Source organism: Synchytrium microbalum (assembly GCF_006535985.1).
Source record: "Synchytrium microbalum strain JEL517 chromosome Unknown SmJEL517_scf0043, whole genome shotgun sequence".
NCBI classification, from domain to species: domain Eukaryota; kingdom Fungi; phylum Chytridiomycota; class Chytridiomycetes; order Synchytriales; family Synchytriaceae; genus Synchytrium; species Synchytrium microbalum.
This window is the reverse complement of record NW_022158392.1, coordinates 27,969-48,887: the sequence shown is the minus strand read 5'-3', so window position 1 is coordinate 48,887 and position 20,919 is coordinate 27,969. Positions and strand designations below refer to the sequence as shown.

Here is a 20,919-nt window from a genome sequence, read left to right as displayed (position 1 = left end):
TTTCATCATCCCCATTTGTCAAGCTCGTAAACTCAAAACTCCATCATCATCGAGCAACGTGTACAGTGCTGTTATCAAGCTAAGTAGAATATGGACTTACTAGAAATGAGCAGCAGTAGCGTTGAATACGATAAGCTTCGTCCCCTCGTTTACTCTGAACGGTTTGTCTGAGCTGACGTTGCCTGATATTTGAAAACGATGGGAGGTGACTTGGCAGGTTACAAGTACGTGAACGTATTGTCCCATTCACTACACGTGTATATTTAGCACATATTCACCGAAAAGCTTTCTGGTTTTGAACGTGAACAAGTGGTTTAGGAATTTGGTTTGAATCTTTGAGATCCTCGCTCACTTCACGTGAAAGAGACAACGGAACTGCGTAATTCATGGTGTAGCTGATATCAGACACCTGATTTACGCGTACTTTACTAGTGATTTATAATGGATTGTGTTGCTGACCACCCATATACTTCGAGACAATCACAAAACACAAATCACACGAGGCCCTACCAAAAACTTATTCAGTAACCAACCAAAAATGGCATCAAGCTCAAACGCCGTCGTCGTAGATGTTGTCTACTGTGGAGCATGGTATGTAGTATGATACTTTAATTTATTCCAATCGTTGCTTTTTTTGGTTGTTAATGATCACCATGAACTGACCACGTATAATCACTAGAGGATACGCGGCTCGCTTCAATGACTTCAAGAACAAGCTCTTAACCCAGTTCCCTACTATTGATGTAAGTGCCTGAGGTCGTGGTGCTTCAAATTTTGAAATGCTTCCCCTCAATGTCGTACTTTTTTTCGCCTGATCTCAAATCTTCACATCCCGAGATCATGCACTCATTTGAAACCGATTCCCAACTAGATCAAGGGAACTGCTACACCTACCGCCACAGGTGACTTTCCAAAAACGAAGGGCCTTGAAACTGATTGCTAACTGTGAACTCACATCTTAGGCAAATTCGAAGTCACTGTCAACGGGACACTCGTAAGCATACTGATGGTGGCATTCATGTGCACTGTTCTGCATCATGAATACTCAACCCAATACAAATAGGTACACTCCAAACTTAGTGGTGGAGGATTTCCTGATTCACAAGCCAAGATGTTGCCTATCGTAACGGCCATCTCAAAGATCTGAAATTAAAGGGTATGCGAAAGAATATATTATGGTCCCAACAAAGCGTCTTATCAAGCTCATGATACAACATAGATCACACGCAGATGCTATTTTTGTTGGCGGAAGGGGATTTGTTTAGGTATGAAGGCTAAAATTCCGTAAACTTATAAACTGGAATGTAGCCTGAACGTAGTTTTTATATAACAAGTCGTTTCTAGCAACAGAATAAACACACGCGTAATCATGCAAAGCTTGCGTTGCCTGGTCAGTTTTCAATTGACTTATTGAATACGACTTTTTGACGTTCAAGATCACGCTGTACAGTTCAAATCGGACGTGTTTCTTTCATATCTAAGTTCATGCCGTCACGCCAAAACAATCGCACTTACAAGCAACCAACATCACTACCGTCAATATCATTATATTTCAAGTATGGAGGCCCTATTTTTCAACGCAGAAGATGGGTATCTAGAAGGTGTCATACGTGGTTTCCGTGCTGGAATCCTATCTAGTTCCAATTATTCAAACTTGATTCAATGCGAGACACTCGAAGGTACCGTACATATACAAGACTATAATTTAATTGTTACTTGATTTATTACTTCTCTATTTGCTAACTCAAACTACCCACCGTATTTAAACAGACTTGAAATTACAATTGGCATCAACAGATTATGGCAATTTCCTCCAAAACGAAGCATCTCCACTAGCAACCACCACTATATCCGACAAGTGTAGAGAGAAACTCGTTGCTGAATTCGAATATCTGAGGGTGAATGCTGTACCTCCGTTATCTACCTTCTTGGACTTTATCACGTAAGATGGTGATTGTCGGTTTTGTCAATGTTGTGTTATTATGATCCATTGCATATCTGTTTTTGGTCGATCTTCCTCGATCCTATAATCAGAATTCATGACTTATACGATGTACTCCCTAGATATGGATATATGATTGACAATGTCATCCTCCTGATTACCGGCACTCTACACGAACGAGACACTCATGAATTACTAGAAAGGTGTCATCCATTAGGAATGTTTGATTCAATCGCTGCATTATGTGTCGCTACTAATGTGGCTGAATTATTCAATACTGTGCTTGTTGAGACTCCTCTTGGTGAGTTGAGATTATCGGAATGAACGATGCGGTTTTTTGCCTTGGACTGGCCTGTTCGATTCAATGCCACTTTGTTGATTTATTATTCCACTTTTTACTAACTCACCACTATCACACTCTATAGCGCCCTATTTCGAAAAATGCCTCTCAGCACAAGACTTGGATGAAATGAATATCGAGATTATAAGGAATACACTATACAAGGCCTACTTGGAAGATTTCCATGCTTATTGTGAAAAGCTGGGTGGTGCAACAAAGGAAGTTATGGGAGAGATTCTCGCTGTAAGTGATGCTGTTATAACTCTGACGTCTCCTTTTGCTCATCATTCGACAACAAGATATAACCTCACACTTTATTTACCCATAAAATTCATAGTTTGAATCAGATCGACGAGTCATCAACATCACAATCAATTCATTCAACACCGAATTGAGTAAAGATGATCGTGCGAAATTGTTGCCCATCAGTGGTAAATTGTATCCTGATGGACTAGCTAAATTGGCTAGAGCAGATGATGTTGATCAAGTGAGATTGGCGCTTGACAATTATCCTGTAAGTGTTGGTGACCGTTTGTGATGTGATGTGAATATCTGCAAGTGCGAGCATCAAATCTGTTATATTGCACTTTCTTTTGCCACTTTCGTCACAGTCAGTTCCTTGCGTGTTTACATCCAACATACTCAATACCTTAACTCCCTCTCTACTTTATTACACACACCTATATAGGAATACCGCGACTTTTTCAACATTCCGACAGGCTCAGACCGCTCCCTCGAAGATCGTTTCTTTGAACATGAAGTATTCCTGAACAAGGTGTCCTTCCATCGACAATTTCATTATGGAGTGTTTTACTCGTATCTGAAACTCAAGGAACAGGAAATCAGGAATATAGTATGGATTGCAGAATGTATTGCTCAGCAGCAAAAGGATCGTATTTCGAATTATATACCTATCTTTTGAGTTGGGAGGGTTGGTATGAGTCGAGTGAGGAGTGATGAGTTAGGAGTGTGAGGGTGGTTGAGAGTTGGCGATTAATGGAGAGCTTGTAATGATCTTCCCCTTTTGTTAATGAACGCAATAGAAACAAAGAATTGCCAAATAACCACAAAACCATGGTTCGTCGACTCTCGTCCTCTCGTGTAACGGGCATCCATTGACGCCTCTGGCATACTCACCCAAACCACTCACAACGTTCAGATCTTCAGTGTACTCACGACGTTCACATCCACAGTGGCAAAAGATCATGAAGCGTGTTCTTTTATCGTTTTCTGTATTTATAATATTCTTGTACCTTCTTGCCACTAACTACTATCTCAACTAACTAACCCGACTACCAATCAGCATCACTCCATCCCTTCTTTACTGGAGGAGCAGCATTAGCTTGTTCAGCTTCCCATCTAGTAGCTTCAATACCGTTTTCCTTCCATCCCCAGAATCGGTCTGTGGAATGAGAAGAGCGTTAGCAATAGTATGGCAATACGACTCTGCGATGATGCCTTGGCGAAAACAAAAAAAGAGCTTTCATCGACTTGAATGTGCTCATAGACATAACGAGCACCAACAACATACATAGTGGCATCTGAGCAGCAACGACGAATCCAGCAATAAAGTAAACAGGTATCGAGACGGCCATGATTCGTGGCATGTACCGTGGATGGAGGGTTGGTGATGAGCGTTCTAGTTCCCCAAAAACACTGTCAGTACAAATGTTCATGTCTACCAACCCAACTGAGGCTCGAAGCACTAGTATCAATACGCACCCCATAAGACAGTAGCTAGCGGAAACAGGGTGGCGACACTTCCCCACACGATATAGTCTTCAGTGCGCATGTACTTGACGACTTGTTTGAAGTGTGGTTCGGCGACGAGGAATTTGTACGGGACGTGGTCCGAGTCTGGGAGGTTGGAGAAGAATTTCATAGTGGCAGTTGGTATGCCAGTATGGCTGTATGTCGATAAGGCCCTAGGTGAAATAGGTTGTATTGCTGGTGTTATGTTTTGCTACTTTTTTCTGACGGAGTGATGACACGGTAGCATGCGGCTGTATAGAACGCATATGGATTCATGTTTCGTTGAAGTACGTACGGATGAACGTATTTGACGCGTTGTTGATGTCACTGATGTTTGGAAGCTGAGCACCATTTTGTGTGTTTTCCTCTTCCTGTTTAGCAGTTTAGCAAACTCAATTGCAAGCTTATAATCGAAGGAAACAAGTCATGCAATTGGTATTGATTACAGGCTGTTCTGATGGTACGTGATCACCACATTGGTTGCATTATACATTTGATCTCATGTCAATTTTTGCTCAAGAAACGATCTACTCAACCATCTCTGACGCATTCCCTTATATTATTCTATATTATTAGGCGGCATCGGATGTGCACTCGCAAAACAGTTCGATTCAATTGGCTGGAAGGTCGTTGCCACATCACGAACTGTCTCAACCATGAACTCGTTGGATGACAAGAAATTCGTGAAACTACAGCTTGATGTGACAAAGCAAGACAGCGTAAACAAAGCTGTATCGACTGTTATTCAACAGTTTGGAAAGATTGATATGCTGGTAAGTGTTATTGTGTGATGTGATGATGATCTGGCAATCATGCTGGACTGACAGTAAGGTGTTTTTGGCTCTTCATAAAACATAATCTCACCGTACATCTCTCACGCAGATCAACAATGCTGGCCAGTCAATGGTGTACCAGCCTGCAATCGAAGCATCAATCGACGACATCAAACAAATCTTTGAACTAAACTATTACGGGTCGTTACGACTGATTCAAGCTGTTACTCCACATATGATATCTGCTGGCGTAGGACATATTGTGAATGTGTCGTCGATGCTTGGGTTTCAGGCTATGCCTTATACTGCTCCTTGTGAGTAAAAGTTGTTGTTGGAGGAGTGCCAGTCGCAACATTGGAATTAGTCACGATTGACCCTTTTTTTTCTTTCGCTCACTCGTACATATCCTATACTAGACGCATCAAGTAAAGCAGCCCTAAACGCATTATCTGCATCCCTCCGAATGGAACTAGCACCCTTCAACATCAAGGTGACAGTCCTCTCACCAGGTAAGCGCAGTCTACTATTAAGATATGAAGGGAAAAAGCCGATTCAAAAAAAGCCAAAAATTCGTAACCATACTACAGAGAAACTCAACCTCCAAGTCAAACATCCAAATAGGCGGCATATCAACACCCAACTCTGCAAACATTCTCCGCTACCACCCATACACACTCTCTGATACATCAGACTACCACTCAGCACCAGCCATCAAAGGACATTTGCTCTATCTCATAGCTAGTGTCGCTCAAGGAGCTGAAAAGCCACGAGGAACACCTGTGGAAGAGTATGCTAGTGTGACTGTTAAAGCACTGATCAAGAATCCGTTGAAACCTGTGCTGTGGTATGGGGCTGGTGCGTTGGTGTTTTGGATGTTGAGTGTGTTGCCGATTAGATGGGCGGAGTGGATGTTGGCGTACAGGATTATGAGGATGCCAAAGTCAAAGTGAGGAGCGTGTTGAATGGATGATACTTTGGTGATATTGATTGAAGTGTACGCTGTTTATATTGAGAAAAGTGTGAGGTGGAAAATAGTGGTCTTTAATATAGAGAGTGATCATAAATAGCATTGTTTTCGCGAATGATACAGCTTATAGGATGATAATATACGCGTCTCTCTTTTCTCAGCTTGACCTGTAAATAAAAACGCAAACTCACTCGTAACTTCACAAAACACAAACGCCAATATCAAGACATAGAATCCAAGCTTCCAGGCAAATCTAGAGATACCCACTACATCCATCATATAGTATGGTATCCCACCACTGCGAGGTAGAAGAAGAGGTATGAATATTCTCCATTCCATTGCACCAGTGACTCGTGCGTCCTATCTTAAATCATTTCTTGTATATAGTTTGACGTGCTCCATGCAAGCAAACCACTGGACGAAGCTGGAGAAGAATTCGAGTTTACAGATGATATGCAATATGTTATGGAGAATGCTGTTCCTCAAGGTAATGTATTATGAGTGCAGTATGCTTTTGAGGGGGTTGACACCTGATGTGGGTTTCTTTGGAAGGTGGTGATGAGCTTGCAAATGAATATCAAGGTCAAGGTAATGCTGGATTTGTCTTTTATGGATGGAGGAATGATTTCTTGATATGTGCTATTGGTGCAGGGTCTCCAAAGAAACGCCGACGAAGCACTGATGGTGAAGACGACCACAATGGCGGTGTCATTGCTCATCAACGAATGGGGAGTTATGATGATGACGAAGATGGAGGTGCTGCTATGAAGACTAGCGATACGAATCATGAACATCAGGTATGCGTTTGAACTTGGATTCATATATATGGATTCTCATATATATATATATTTTTGTTGCCCTTGTTTTGCTCACCTGTCAAACCACAATACTAACATAAAACCTTTTTCTTTTCACTATAGCCAAACAGGAAAGAGAAAGTCTCATACTGCGTAAACTATACAGCAAGATTCTTCCTCACTGAAAACGGAACACGACGAGAATACCGAAAGCCCATCATCCGTCGCAACAATCATCTCGTAAATAACGCAATCGCTGGGTATAAACAAGCCCTTGATGATGCCCACAACAAGTACCATGATGCACTCATGCAAGCCATAGACCTCACAGCAGCCATCCGAACTGCCAAGGACAAAATCAAAGCGTTGCATGTCGACCTACAGCAACTACAGACCTCATCATCAGACACCCAACGTGATTTGGAAGCAGCAAACACCGAAAAGGACGCACTCATTGAATGCCATACAACTCGATACGAAGCGGCAATGCACGAAATCGAAGGATACAAGACCCGACTTGCTGACTTCGAAACCGCATCATCTTCATGCACATCCAAATACAATACCCTCGACATCGCATATACCCAACTCGCAAACCAGCTCGCTTCAACCCAATCCAGCCTTGATACCAAAACACGGGATCTCACAGCCGCTGAACAGGCTCGTGATGATGCCTTGGCTCGCTTATCAACAATGACGCAACTGCACGAGTCACTTGTGGCAACACATGAAGCCACAAGTGCTGAATTGGGTGAAAAGATGAATGCGTTGAAGGTGTATGAGGATGGGGTCGCCACACAGCAGGATTTGGCGAAAAAGATATTGGCGGGTGTGAGGGACGAGTTAAGCGGGAAGGAAGAAGAGGTTGAGGGCTTGAAGGGACAGATTGATGAGTTGGCTGGGGAGAGGGATTTGCTGAGGGAAAGGTGCAGTGAGTTGGGTGCAGAGTTGACGAGGGCGAAAGAGGTGATTGAGGCTGGGCGGAGACAAGCTGATTTCTACAAAGGGTGAGTCAGTTGAGGGCGAGTGTCTGCGATGCTTGTCGTTGTTGCTTTGGATGCAATAATTTCTGTTCCTTTTGCTTCTGCTTTTTTCGGTGGTTGAATTGTTGCGAATGAAATATTTGCAGACTTACTAACACTCTCTCCCACCTCCAAAAATAGCCAATTCAACAAAATGCATGAAGAAGCTATCAAAATCGGTAACATCTCAAGTCGAAATTCATTACTACAGTTTACCACCTTTCTTTCCTCCCACCTGTCAACCTCATGCTCACTTCACTCCCACTCCTCTCCCATTTCTAGGCACCTACATGGAGAAAAGCATCCACAGCTACATGGCCATGTTTCAACGAGAACGCGAAACTCTTGGCTACTATGACGACCCAACACAACAAAACGGAGGTGCTGTTGGGCCATCTTCTCCCACAACTCCTTCGTCACAGTAAAGTGATTTTGCATATAGTGTATTATTGAGTGGGTTGTGAAAGTAGTGAAGTCAGGAGTACGTGTTGAGTAGGAAGATTATAAGCAATGCCATTAGATGTTTTTTTTTGTATAGCAGAAAGTAGCAGAATAGATCTCATCAGTTTCGGAACATGAATTCTTGAGTTAAAGCTTTTTTCGTTGGTGGGAGGTCTGTCGGAAGTACACACTGCCAAATCTCGACACGCTCTCACCTATCAGAACTGGACTACTTCGTGGATACACCAAAGCAAGAGCACATACAAACAGCTGGATATCTTGACTGTCATTCGGTTTTCTATTCAAGATATGAGCATATCCAACTTTACTCACAAAGCACTGTGAGGTCGGTCGTCAAATTGAAGGATGCAAGTTATTGTATGCACGACATCTTGACAGCCGTATTGGTCAGCTCCTGGATATGGTTGCGAGGAAACTCGCGAGGATTGAAGGTGATGGCAACGATGAAGTAAGTGGGTGGTGGAACGTAGTTGGCTCTCAAACCACTAGGCTATGAAAAATTCGATGATTTCCAGCTTGGTTGTAAAAATGTGTTTGAGATACGAGATTTGAATGAAATATACTGCTTGATTGAGCAAAGAAAACTAGCAAGGTCCACTCTCCGATGTTCAACTTCGGATCTAACAGCCAAACTTGATCTAGGACGGTAGGCCTAGTTCTCTACCTTTGCGTCCATCTAGCAGAAAGTAATTAATTCTTGTCCATGCCAGGAAATAAACTTCACGTTCACTCATCTCAAGATCTACTCTCACCCACATAAACTTGTCACAAATTGTCGCAGATAAAGAAAACCAGCCCAAGAAAGACCAAGCAGCAACCAAGTACTAGGTGCATTAAGCAAACATGACAGTCGCTCAACAGCTAGAAGGCTACTTCCAGAACTATGCAGCCGTGAAAAAGGACATTTTGAGCATCATGAAGAACGAAGCTTATGACGATGGGTCACTGGGACCGATACTCGTGAGACTGGCATGGCATGCTAGTGGTGAGTGTATGATCCTCGATATGACGTGATTTGTTCGTTTTCAGACGTGTATTGTCAGCTTGGTGGATGATCAAAACATCCATCAAAAGCTTAAATTTTTGTTGACGATATGGAATCGCTTCCCACCAAAATCCCATATCTGCCTTGTTTTGATAGGCACATATGACAAGAACACGAAAACTGGTGGTTCCAACGGCGCGTCGATGCGTTTCGCACCTGAATCGACAGACCCTGAGAACAATGGACTTCAAATAGCAAGGTATGCAGGAATGTGAATCTCGTACTTCGTGGAAGCTGCGAACCTGAACTTTGTTTGAATCTGTTGTAGAGCCTTCTTGGAAACTGTTCGAAGCCGACATCCTTGGATTAGTCGAGGTGATTTGTGGACTCTGGCAGGTGCTACTTGTGTTGAAGCAGTACGTGTTTGGATTTGCTAGAATTCTTGAACAGAACGTGCTTCATCTAACCTTGGTGTCCTTTCTACATCAACTTCAACATCCACTCAAACCAACTACTTTAATCACAGATGGGAGGCCCCAAGATACCGTGGAGATCAGGCAGAATAGACATCGAAGCGACCAAAGTCAAACCATCCCAAGTACCTGAAAACGGCAAATTACCCGATGGAGCTTTCGGCCCTGAAAAACTACGAGCAACATTCTACAGAATGGGATTCAATGATCGAGAGATTGTCGCGCTAAGTGGCGCACATGTTCTTGGACGATGTCATAAAGCATGGTCGGGATATGAAGGCAAATGGGTAGAGAATCCTACCGAGTTCTCGAACGAGTACTTTCATGGATTGATTTATGAAAAGTGGTTTCCGAAAGAATGTAAGCTATATTTAGTTTGTAAGCTATATTTTGTTTGGGGTTTGCTGTGCGGGCTGTTTGGGACGCAGAAGGTGCATCGACATATATGAGGTGTCTTCGACCCTACATTTGACATGAAACTAAGGTGACCCATTTGGCAATGCAACAGGGGACGGCAAGTTCCAATATGAGAACGACGAAGGAGAAATGATGCTGCCATCTGATATGGCACTAGTTGAAGATCCAGAGTTTAAAAAGTATTGCCAAATATACGCTGACAATCAAGAGGTAAGCTTCACTGCACACAAAATCACTTTGGCAACTCGCGATTGAACCTAACCATTCTGTTTCGCGAAGACCTTTTTCAGAGACTTTGCTGCAGCATATGGTAAAGTGTTGGAATTAGGAGTCACTCGACGTTAAGTGAACTCTTTAGACAGCAAGGACCAAGTAGTAGAGCTCAAATTCCATCAATCGATAGTAGATGTGGAAATAGTTAATATCACTAAATATATTAGGAGTATGCTCTGCAAGAATGGTGTGCGGTCGCTGGTAGCTAATTTTAACGTTTGAACTCTTGGATTTTAGTGTTGGAAAATTTATTGACAATACGTCTGGGTGACTCTCCTCAGTACTAGAGATCGTCCCTTCGGGACCTCTACGAAACTTGGAACGATACAGATAAGATTAACCTGGCTCCCTGCGAAAGCATGACCCGCAGACCTTGAGTGGATAGCCCTCCGGGGCTTGTTTTTTCGGTTAGGCGTTTATAAGAATTAGACACAACGTGGCTTTTGGATGTGAGTTCTGCATCCTGATCAGCATAGTCTTTGAAGGAGTGCCTTGCTAGCAAGCATTAGTATACGATACATGCTCTCGTTTTTGCCACGCTCCCGTGAATGGAGGAAAGAAATGTGCTCTTACTGTCTCTAACAGTATTCGATTACGAGCTGATGGACTATGTGCATATTTCCTACGTGCATAGCACTTTCAAGCTCAGCATGTATTGTGGAACTAGCATCCGTCTGAATTTTGATACTACTCCGTTCTCATGGATTTCTTTATCTTTGTGCGTAGGAGAGAACGCATGTACGCATCTCAAGATTTCACGATGGTTTGACGTCAAGACGCAGATAATGAACCTGCGATGAGGCATCTTGCCATCACTCATTTTGAAGGGTGACTTTTACAAAGATGGTGCGAAAGTAATTGAAAGCTTAGACGCTATTCCTGGTGAAGTTTAAGTACAAGTATGAGATGGACGGTGATTGATCCATTATGCCAAGTGGGAGGATGCTTTAAAGTATGGAAGCCTCATAGTGATAAATAAAGCTTTTTGCTGACTTTCCGTTCTCTTTCCAACAGGACTTTAATAACGCAATTCGACATTTACATAAACGTGCTGATGTGTACCCTTGAAGAGATTGTTTGTTACCGGATTGTAATCGTCGGCGAGCTATTGGAGACCGTTCGATACCAGATGTGATTGATGATAGTACAAAGAAGGCCCATGTGTTCTTATCACATATACCTTTTCTCTTTTTGGCTTCATACGAGTTGAACTAACTCTCCCTTATGATTCGGTAACGACTACAATGTCTGTAGCTCTGGAGGAGGACTCGATTGATCTCAGAGTGCATATAACGAGCTCTGCCTTGCAACTCAAGGAAGAAAAAAGACAAAGCAAAGTATTGTTGATTGCAACTCGGCATTGGTGCTCGAGGCTATCTTACAGCACATTTGTTGAGAGGGGCTTTGTTGTTTGTTGACAATCAATTTTCATAGCACGCTTTGACAAATGGTAGTTTGCTTTATTGAGATCAAGGAGATACCCGAAATGCCTTTCTGGACTTGAGTAATAGCTTTCCCGAATGATGGTATATGGCGTGGTGTGTTGGGATTATGCTGTCATGAAGGAGCTTTGAAGACATGCTAAAGCCTTTACTTCCTTGATCCCGTCAAGACTTCGGTTAGTTTTTTGAATTTTTTTCACTCAGGTAGTCAAACCTGATACAATGTTGCAAACAGGACCAATGCTTGCCGTTTTTATCGGAGCAATGTCGCCGCCACGGATTAAACATCGAAAATCAGAAGCGAATGCGCTCGAGTCTTACACGCCACGCTAGAGCATGAAGGCCAGCTATAGTATTCAATATCGCCTCCACCTTTGAAGAAGACGACAGTTTGGAGTAGGCAGTTTGTGCTTCACTGGTGCACTAGCCGTTGAATCATACGCATTACATGCAACAATCAACTGCACCACTACGTGAGCTGCACCATTGCATGCTAAGAGATTCCTCTGATACTATCAAGGTAGCACCGTGGAGTTGCTTTCGTGAGCAAGGCTTGCCAAAAAAAATATCCTGAATGACTTTGCTTTTTACCGCGAACCCCCGCCAGTTCGCTGAGAGCTCAGACAGTCTAGAATTTCTTTTTAATGAAGACACGCGAAATTAATGGGAAAAAACAAGCCCCGAAGGGCTATCCACTCAAGGTTTGCGTGTCATCCTTTCGCAGGGAGCCATGCTAATCTTCTCTGTATCGTTCCAATTTTCGTAGATGTCCCGAAGGACGGAAACATCAATAACAAGTAGAGTATATATACAAATCGGAGAGTCACCCAAGCGAGAAAAGCTTGCGGCCAAAAGCGGCCCACTAGAATGCATGAGCCAAAACGGTTAGGGGCTGACGCAAACGTATTTCCAGTGACATATGGGGAGAAATTAGCAACTTTAGTGGTTTCTAAGTATTTAAATCCCAATAAAGTAATGAAAAAAGACAAACAAGAAAGATAGACCCGCTCCGTCGAAATTGCAACAGCATAATATTCATCGACTCTTCTGTCTCGAATCTGCAAAATCGCATTTGTTGATTAATTTTGGGACCCTGTACGGTCAGTTGCATTCAAAACTTACCTGCGACTACCCAAACTAACAGCGAAACCCCGGTAAGATCCTAATTTTTAAGCTGTTACCATTATGAAATGTGAATCTCAATGATATTCTTGCACCAGGATGCCGCGAATTTGGGTATCGGAGGAGAAAATCAGCACATCGTCAAGTATTAAACCAGAACTGCCGTGGAGTCGATGCCAGACCTTCATTTTCAGCCATTTCTGCCGTCAATGGAACACCAGTCTCATTCCCAACTCCAGTTGAAGCAGTTGACCAACTTGAGCAATCAAGTGATTTCGCTCAGTAGTCAGTCCATGCACTTGTTGAGTGAGGTACATGATGGTGTCTTCTTGTTCCGTTTTTATAGTCTTGACGTGAATGACGTGAATGTGTCATTGCAATGTGCTAGTTGGTCGTCAGTTTTGACATGAATACGGGGCAATCCAGAAAGTGGTAATCCAACATGTGGTGTGTTTCGTCTGCATTATTGTAAATGAGAGACGGGAAATAGATGTTAGATACAGGCAAAAGGCCATCTGGTACTGGGGTGGTAATGCTCAACTTGTTTTCGCTGGCAACTGAATTTTCAAGAGATATACCTGATATCGAAGATGATAAATCTCAGTTTCACAAGCATCACCATCTGGTTTTGCATCATATTAGTTCTTGATGACTCCTTGGATGATGAATCAATGCGTCTGTCGCGACCAATGAGAGAGATTTCAGACTCCAATCTTGTTTCAGTCAAGATGTTTTGTTCGAATTAATATTCACCTTGAGTAGTATGATACTGTTCGAAAACAATGGGAATGCGAGCATCACAACAGGTGATGTTCAAACTCTTGAAAATTTGGCTTACCTTGTTCGCTCCCGAATGAATCTTCGACTTCCCAATTCACATTTACAAAGTTTGAGAGACTCCTCCAGATTCCATGATTGTAGTTCGATTCGTTCAGCCACCTGTCGCCCGTTGCAAAAAGTCAGGACAATTTTCGACGCATGTATGCTTTGTTAATGAGGATGAAGATGTTGATCCCTTTTGAAGCGAGATGGTGGCTTCTCATGATATTTAGTCGAGTGGATGTGCAGTCATTTCGTGTGTTGTTTCAAACGGCTGCTGGTTTTCCTCAAGCGTTTCCAAATCTGCCGCGATATCTTTGTTTGCTTGCCCACATCGATTGACATACAGAAAAAGGCAGCCAATATCGCGAAATGCCGGTAAATCGTTTATATTTTTCTATTTAAAAGAAACTTGGGCAAAAAACCATGGCTTACAGTCTGATATCAAGATGTTATAAACTGGCGGATTGCTCTTCAGTGTACCCTGGCAACTCAATATCAATCAATGGAGCATACTGCTGTGCTCCAAGCACGTCCGTCTCTCCCTACATTTTGAGAATTGGTTAGTGAAGATTTTGGAAACACCAAATACAAACTCCTATAACTTACAACAGACCCTTGACTATTCGGCCGTGGAATAGTGACTTTGAGAGCCCAAGCTTGTTCCCACCATACGAAAATCAGCTTCTCAATTGGAGTGTTGTACAGTCTGCTGTATAGTTCTGGAGTGAGAATATTCAGCCTTTTAACTGCATGGTATTCCGTTGCGGACGGAAACATGACATCGATTGTCAACTCGAAGGGACCAGCATTCTTGGATCGAATGATTTGAGCTACGTCCCGAAGTCGAATGGGACCATTGACTGCTCGGTTTTTGCGAATTGGAGGTGGTAGAGGGGGTAGAAACTGATTGAGAGAGGGAGAAATCAGTGGTTGTGAGAGACGTGATCCACTTGGTTTTTCTAACCATTTTTACCATTTCTTGTACTGCAATGGGTTTCACTACTGGTCGTTTAGCGGAAGCGTCCCCGACTTGGTAGTATTTTATTGGAAAGAGGTCGATATGCTCATTCCCCTCGCATTGCATAATATGGTAAATATTCTAAATATACAGATTGAAAATGACAATTGAATGAGTTCACGACTTGAGACATGACAAACTTGCCAAAACGAGTTCAAGACTAGAAATACTTACAAAAGCACAGACTTCTCCCAGTATTTGCTCCAATGGTGTTATAGGCAATGCAATGTTGCCAGCTGTGCCAATTTGTCCCTGCCGACAAAAAAGGGTCAATGTAAGTATGGATTGATAGAACAACCTAAATATTCCCTCTTACTTCGTATGATGAATGCAGTAGAGCAATTCGAGCCGTTGATGACATGGAGTTTGCAAGTGTCTGATTCGGAGCAACAGCTTCACTCAGAATGGCCAGCTCGTGTGATACATGGTTTGAGGCTTCTAATAATCCCATAACCCCGTTTTTGCCATAGACATGGAAGATGATTTGACCTCCCAGCTTGACCATGTCTGGATTCATTTCCCTTACATAATTTTTTGCAGCGTCTAGAAATTTGTCAATTCCAGCAATAAGAATTGGATCCCTTATGCCGGCAAAGAAGACCGTTCGGTATCCAACCACCTTGGAAATTGAGGAGAGTTGTTAGAGGAGAAAAAAGCTCAAAAGCGGAAGCTGGAGAATCATTTTGATTTTGATACCTTAGAACCCTCCAATTTGACAGTGTACGGTTGAGTTTGTGCTATGAACTTGCTACCTCTCACATTGACAGACCGATTGTCTTTGAGTTGTGAGTAGGTAGCTTCCCGAAGATCAAGGGTTCCACCTACATGTCGCGTTAAATTTCAATACATCCAAACTTCGTCTTGTCACTGCAAATAAACCCACCAGGTCCTACCAACAAATCTGGCCGCGACTTCTCATATAGCGTATGGGACGCCACGGACACAGTAGTACATCGAGCAGATGGTTGTAATGGAGTGAGGTCGAAACTGTCCTTGTACATCGTTGCAAATATAGGCTGAGACTTTGGGATTGCGCAGACGGCTCCACATTCTGTTTAATGAGGGACGAAGATCAGTCAAAGTCAGACAGTGGTTAATATCCAAGGTACTAAACGAAGCATTACCAGTGATTTTCCCAGCATGGAATGCAAGCCCATCGTCAATTCCATATTGTTTACATATTGCCACGAATGGCGAAGGATCATAAGCTCTACCAGCTATAATTATATCAACAGGAGCGTCCTTGTTATCTGTTTACAGCAAAAGAATCAGGGTTAGACAGAATTAGTATTAGCCATGTGGAAATCGTGGTTTGTACTTCTGAGCTTCGTTTTCAGACAACGTCACGACAAACACAAAATCACTCTTCAGAGTCATATAAAAATACCTTCAAACACTTTCAAGAAAGGCTCTGCGCCCATTTGAGCAACGACTTCTGGAGACTTTTCAACCTCCTCATGAGTTAGATCGACCAGTGGTCCACACGGGGACACCAACCCACGTCTGATCTTGTCATGAATAAGATCCTTGGGAATTTTAGCTTCAATAGTAGCAACCTTGAAGTTATAGCCCTTCGTTTCTGAAATCTCCTTGACAATCTCCAAAAAATTGGCAACATGAGAATTTATACCAGCACCACCAGCTGAAGACACGTATACAGGGATCTTAAACTTCCATGAAGCTTCCAAGAGCAGACTCCAGTCGCGTACGTATGCTTCACGGGGGACAGTCATTGCTACACATCAGAAAGAAATGGTGTGACGTGAGTGATTATGAGCTTTAAATCACAACCAGACGTACGCAAGCTCGTACGAAGCGTAGAAAACGAGACCACTTACATCCAGTTGCGATCTTTTGCGGGCCAGAGTCTGTAGATCCACTATCAGCACAAATGGCAACAGGATTGCGACCAACGCCTTGCCAGAACTGGGATGCATTAAAACCATATCCGAGCATGCCACACGGCACGAAGATACGTAAAGGAGTCTCCATGACTTGATTTGTCTTCACGGAACTTGATGTTGTGTCGTTCCTTCCGGTTGCGGATTCAGGCGTTTCTTTTTGAATGTAGTCCACTCTCCGCATAATACGTTGCTTGATGCGTCTACCAAGGTGGACATCGAGATTATGTCGTGTATATCCTCTGTTATGCTAAGATGTCTAGATTGGTGCTTGTGACAACGTGGTGCTTGTCGAATCTCAGAGATAACGTGGTCAAAACATGAACTTTGCCGCAATTAACTCTTACTCTCTTTGGCAACAAGCCAGGTGTGAAGATAAACTAAGAAGCCATTGAGACGAAGCATGCAATTCAATCTGAAAGCTTGAAATGCTACTCCATTCTTTGAAGTTGGCACTTGTTTTGGACACAAGATCAATCATCGCGTAAGATATGTCAAAGCATCTTGGACCTCTCTTCGCGTATTGTGACAGTTCATTCTTTTCGCAAATATTTTCGACGTATTGTGATAGCGTCCTTCAGGATTTTCAAAAATATCTACACCTTCTCTACCACTTTGTCTGCTTCGGCTTCCTTCTTTCCATCATCCTTGTTCTCGGTTTTCTTTGCTTGCTTCATCTTGAAAAATAGACTTGCTGCACCAGCAGTGAGAATCGCAGCAGAGCCGATGACACTTCCAGAAATTATCCCAGCGGTATTGTTAGTGGAAGGACCAGGTGTGGTTGTAGGAGTAGCTGATTCAGAGGCAACAGGGGATCCAGTAACGGGAGATACCCCAGGAGCAGCACTTGGCATAACAGGACTTGGAACAGGACTTGGAACATTGGGATTGAAATCTGTTGTGAAAAATGAAGGAAAAGCAATACAGTTAACCGACTTGCGAGAAAGACAGGGAGCCGACTAATACCACGTACTGATACTTCGAACGCGACCACCATCCATGACATACAACTTTGAGTAGTCCGAGGTGAAACTTATAGAGGTTAGGGAGCTGAATCTTGCTGATGTTCCGTTCGCATTGACCATTCCATATGCACCATTTGCTGACCCTGCGATGGTCTCAACGGTCCCTGTTCCATTTAAATGATAGTTTCAGAATTTGATCAAGTTCAAACATGACAATTCACATTACCATTAGCCCAAATGACTCTGATATTATTGCAAAGTGTATCAGCGACAAACAAGTTCCCTGCATTATCCAAAGCCAGGCCAAATGGCATTCCGAATTGGGCTGTAGTGTCCTTGTCGCCATCAACGCATCTGGGAAGTACATGTATCAATATTTTCAGTTGCCGTCAAAACTGCAAATACATCATTTTGCTGACCCTGCTTGAGCCGTTCCAGATCCGAGATTTCCTGCATACGTAGAGACAGTTGCACCATTCACATCTATCTATAAAACAACGACTGTGATTAACCAAAGAACCCAGCAAAACACAGCTTGATTCCCATTGCCTGACCTACCTTTCGAATGCACCTGTTGTATGAATCACTAACATATACAAAAGCTCCTGTGGAGGTTGGTGCAATACCGATTGGGTAAAAGAATTCGACAGATCCAACTAGATAACAAAGGCAAAATGACAGTGAGTCATACAGATCAGAGCTCATTTGCTTTAAGAAATCAATGCTTACATGCGCCGTCAGCATATCCAGGTACACCTCCGACTAAAATGGAAGCGTAATTTGAGCTTGAGATGACTCGCACAGAGTGACCTGAGAGAGGGTAATATAGAGGAAGAGGTGTTGCTGAATACAACGAGTGACACGAATACTCTAAATACTTCTAAATAAACTGGAATTTGAAGTACCAGAAACATCGGTAACGTAAATACGTTGATTGGTTCCATCATATGATACAAGTGCTGGTTGATCGAACTGTGCAGCTGCTCCTGTACCAGCTACTTCTCCATATGTGGATCCAGCAATCAAAGACACCGTGTTTGTTGACCGAGTCCAGTACCGGATCCTGTTGTTATGCTCATCAACTATTATCATATTTCCTAATCCATCAAATGCCAAGCCTCCTGGACTGTTGAAATGTGCGGCTGTTCCAACTCCTTCCACATAACCGTTTGAGGATCCAAGAATTGTAGAGAGAGTGATACCGTCCGTTCTTCGAATCGTGTCATATGTAGAGTCTGCAACCCAGACAATTGTATCATTGGTGGAATCCACGGCCAATCCGTCCGATGCTCCGAATTGAGCTGTGGAACAAGGTCCATCCTTACAGAGTGGACATGGAATGATTAGGAGGAGTCCAAATTGCGACATGGAAGACCAAAAGATGATAGCCGTCTCATACCATATATCCGCTTCCACTCCCGCAATAAGTCGTAACGACAGCTTGCTCGTATAGAGCATCAACGTGCCACGTGAGGTAGGAACCTGCAACCAGAAAGGCGATGGCTCGATACATTTTTGCAGCTTGCGAGTGAAGTTCCAATTTTGATAAGAGGAGAGATTTAGCTAGTTGCTGAATCGATAATTTCAAACTCGTCAAGGGTAGAGATCTCATCATTGAATGGAGAATAAACGCTCCAAGCTATCCTGTTCCCGAGCTTCCAAACCAATCAGTCTATTGCCCTAAATTGGTAGTTTCCGCGGAATATGAACCCCCATACAACACATGTCTACCAGCTCGGGCGCTGTCATATAAAGGAGCCTAAATATAACCGTATGTATGAATCCCTGTCTCTCTTGGTGCAATACCACCAACGAGAGCCTGTTGCATTGGGATCCTGCCGCAGATTAAAATATAACGGGCATTGACAAGCAGCAGGTAGGTTAACCTACAAGTCGTCTTTCCAGTTTGACATAAGTCCAACTAGATATGACGGAATCGGTGTGAAATCCTCAATCGTTCGTCCTCATGGTACAACACTGCGAAATCTTGAGATTTGTGGTTGAGGTTGCTTTGTCCTTGAAGAAGATACTGCTCGTGGCATACACCATATGCGATGAAAGATGAAAGACAGCTTAGGCACGCCTGGATGTGGTTAACATTATGTTCACACTCCCACCCATATACATCATCACAAACTTGATTCGTCAACGGATAGAGTGTAAAGTGTAAGATCTGAGTCAAGCACAAAGTACGCGACTAAGAATCCTCATTGTAGCGGTTTTCATGGCCGCCTCTGCTTACGCGCTTTCATGGCCGCTTCTGCTGCTAATGCGCTTACGCTTCTTTTCTCGATCAATCAAATACAAAAAGGACGAGTGGATTTAGCAGGCGGGGATACAGCAGGACTTGGCACAATAGGACTTGGGACAGGACTTGGTACTTCGGATTGAAATCTGTTGTTGGAAAAAGCAAGACACATAATGGATCTGACTTGCTAAGGTGACGAGTATGACTACTACAACTTACTGATCACTCGAATGCGACCACCATCCATGAATAGTCCGAGTTGAAACTGATAGACCTTAGAGAGCTGAATCTTGTTGATGTTCCGTTAGCGTGGACCATTCCAATTGCGCCACTTGGTGAGGCTGCGATGGTCTCGACGGCACCTTTGTCATTAAAGTTAAAGTTTAGATCTTGGTCAAGTTCAAATATAACATTAATCCGTCATCGTTCTATCTGATTCGCATTTCACATGCCTGCGAAATCGTGAGATTTGAGTTATCAAGTTACTTTGTTCTTCGAAGCTGGTTGTGACATACACCAGGTGCGATGAGAAGGCAGCTCCGACAAGTGTTGATGTGCCTCACATACTCTCACGTGCCTTCATCACAAAGTTGATGCGCGACTCGCACAAATACCGTGTGAGGTGTAAGATCTGAGTTACCAGACAAAGCAGATGGTACTGATCCTCATTGTCGCGTCTTTAATAGTTGCCACGCTCACGCGTTTCTTCATTTGGTTTCAACGAGCTACATCTGACAGGCTCCCAGCATTCATTGTGGCATTACACTGACGATTTCGTCATATTGAGTGTAGATATCACAGAAAATAAAAAATGATGTGATAGCATCCGTTTCTTGCTTGATGTCGCCGTTGTGGACTAGAGTTGTCACAAACATGTGGATCCTGTCCTCCAAATGTGAAGTTTGTAGTGGACTAAGGAAGGAATTATGTTATAATCCATGAACAAAACATGATCTAGGCTGCTCCAATATGCTCTTACAGGTGCTTCATCACATCATCAGCAGTCTCGAAATGCTTTCACAGCGTGATGACCACACACACTAGACAAGACCGCGTTTTGCAGAGATGGAAAATACCATTCAATACCAATACACGTAACGAATACCTCCTTCCAACTCAAAATACAGAAATACGTCCTCCCCGAAATTCCAAACATTCACAAAAAAACCAGCAAATCAAACAACCCATATAGACAACC

General features: G+C 43.0%; 3 protein-coding genes across 3 annotated transcripts, besides 1 other annotated feature; 2 read left to right on the top strand and 1 right to left on the bottom strand.

Annotated features, from left to right (window-relative positions):
* Nucleotides 1–1,558: 1,558 nt before the first annotated feature.
* SmJEL517_g05138 (uncharacterized protein) lies at nt 1,559–3,204 on the top strand (the record flags this gene model as incomplete). Its single annotated transcript, XM_031171065.1, has 6 exons — nt 1,559–1,679; nt 1,771–1,942; nt 2,065–2,243; nt 2,368–2,525; nt 2,620–2,796; nt 2,971–3,204. 6 exons carry the CDS (start codon nt 1,559–1,561, stop codon nt 3,202–3,204), a joined length of 1,041 nt encoding a protein of 346 aa, XP_031022930.1.
* A 370-nt stretch (nt 3,205–3,574) lies between these two features.
* On the bottom strand, nt 3,575–4,310 carry SmJEL517_g05137 (uncharacterized protein; the record flags this gene model as incomplete). Its single annotated transcript, XM_031171064.1, has 4 exons — nt 3,575–3,684; nt 3,814–3,921; nt 4,005–4,207; nt 4,261–4,310. The coding sequence occupies 4 exons, from the start codon at nt 4,308–4,310 to the stop codon at nt 3,575–3,577; spliced, it is 471 nt and encodes a 156-aa protein (XP_031022925.1).
* A 4,588-nt stretch (nt 4,311–8,898) lies between these two features.
* Nucleotides 8,899–10,275, top strand: SmJEL517_g05136 (uncharacterized protein; the record flags this gene model as incomplete). The annotated part of the gene is made up of 6 exons (XM_031171063.1): nt 8,899–9,040; nt 9,197–9,299; nt 9,369–9,456; nt 9,567–9,873; nt 10,022–10,140; nt 10,210–10,275. The coding sequence occupies 6 exons, from the start codon at nt 8,899–8,901 to the stop codon at nt 10,273–10,275; spliced, it is 825 nt and encodes a 274-aa protein (XP_031022924.1).
* A 2,066-nt stretch (nt 10,276–12,341) lies between these two features.
* Nucleotides 12,342–12,377: a sequence feature (Short protein (SmJEL517_g05135, TPX31515.1) was converted to a misc_feature.).
* Nucleotides 12,378–20,919: the final 8,542 nt, after the last annotated feature.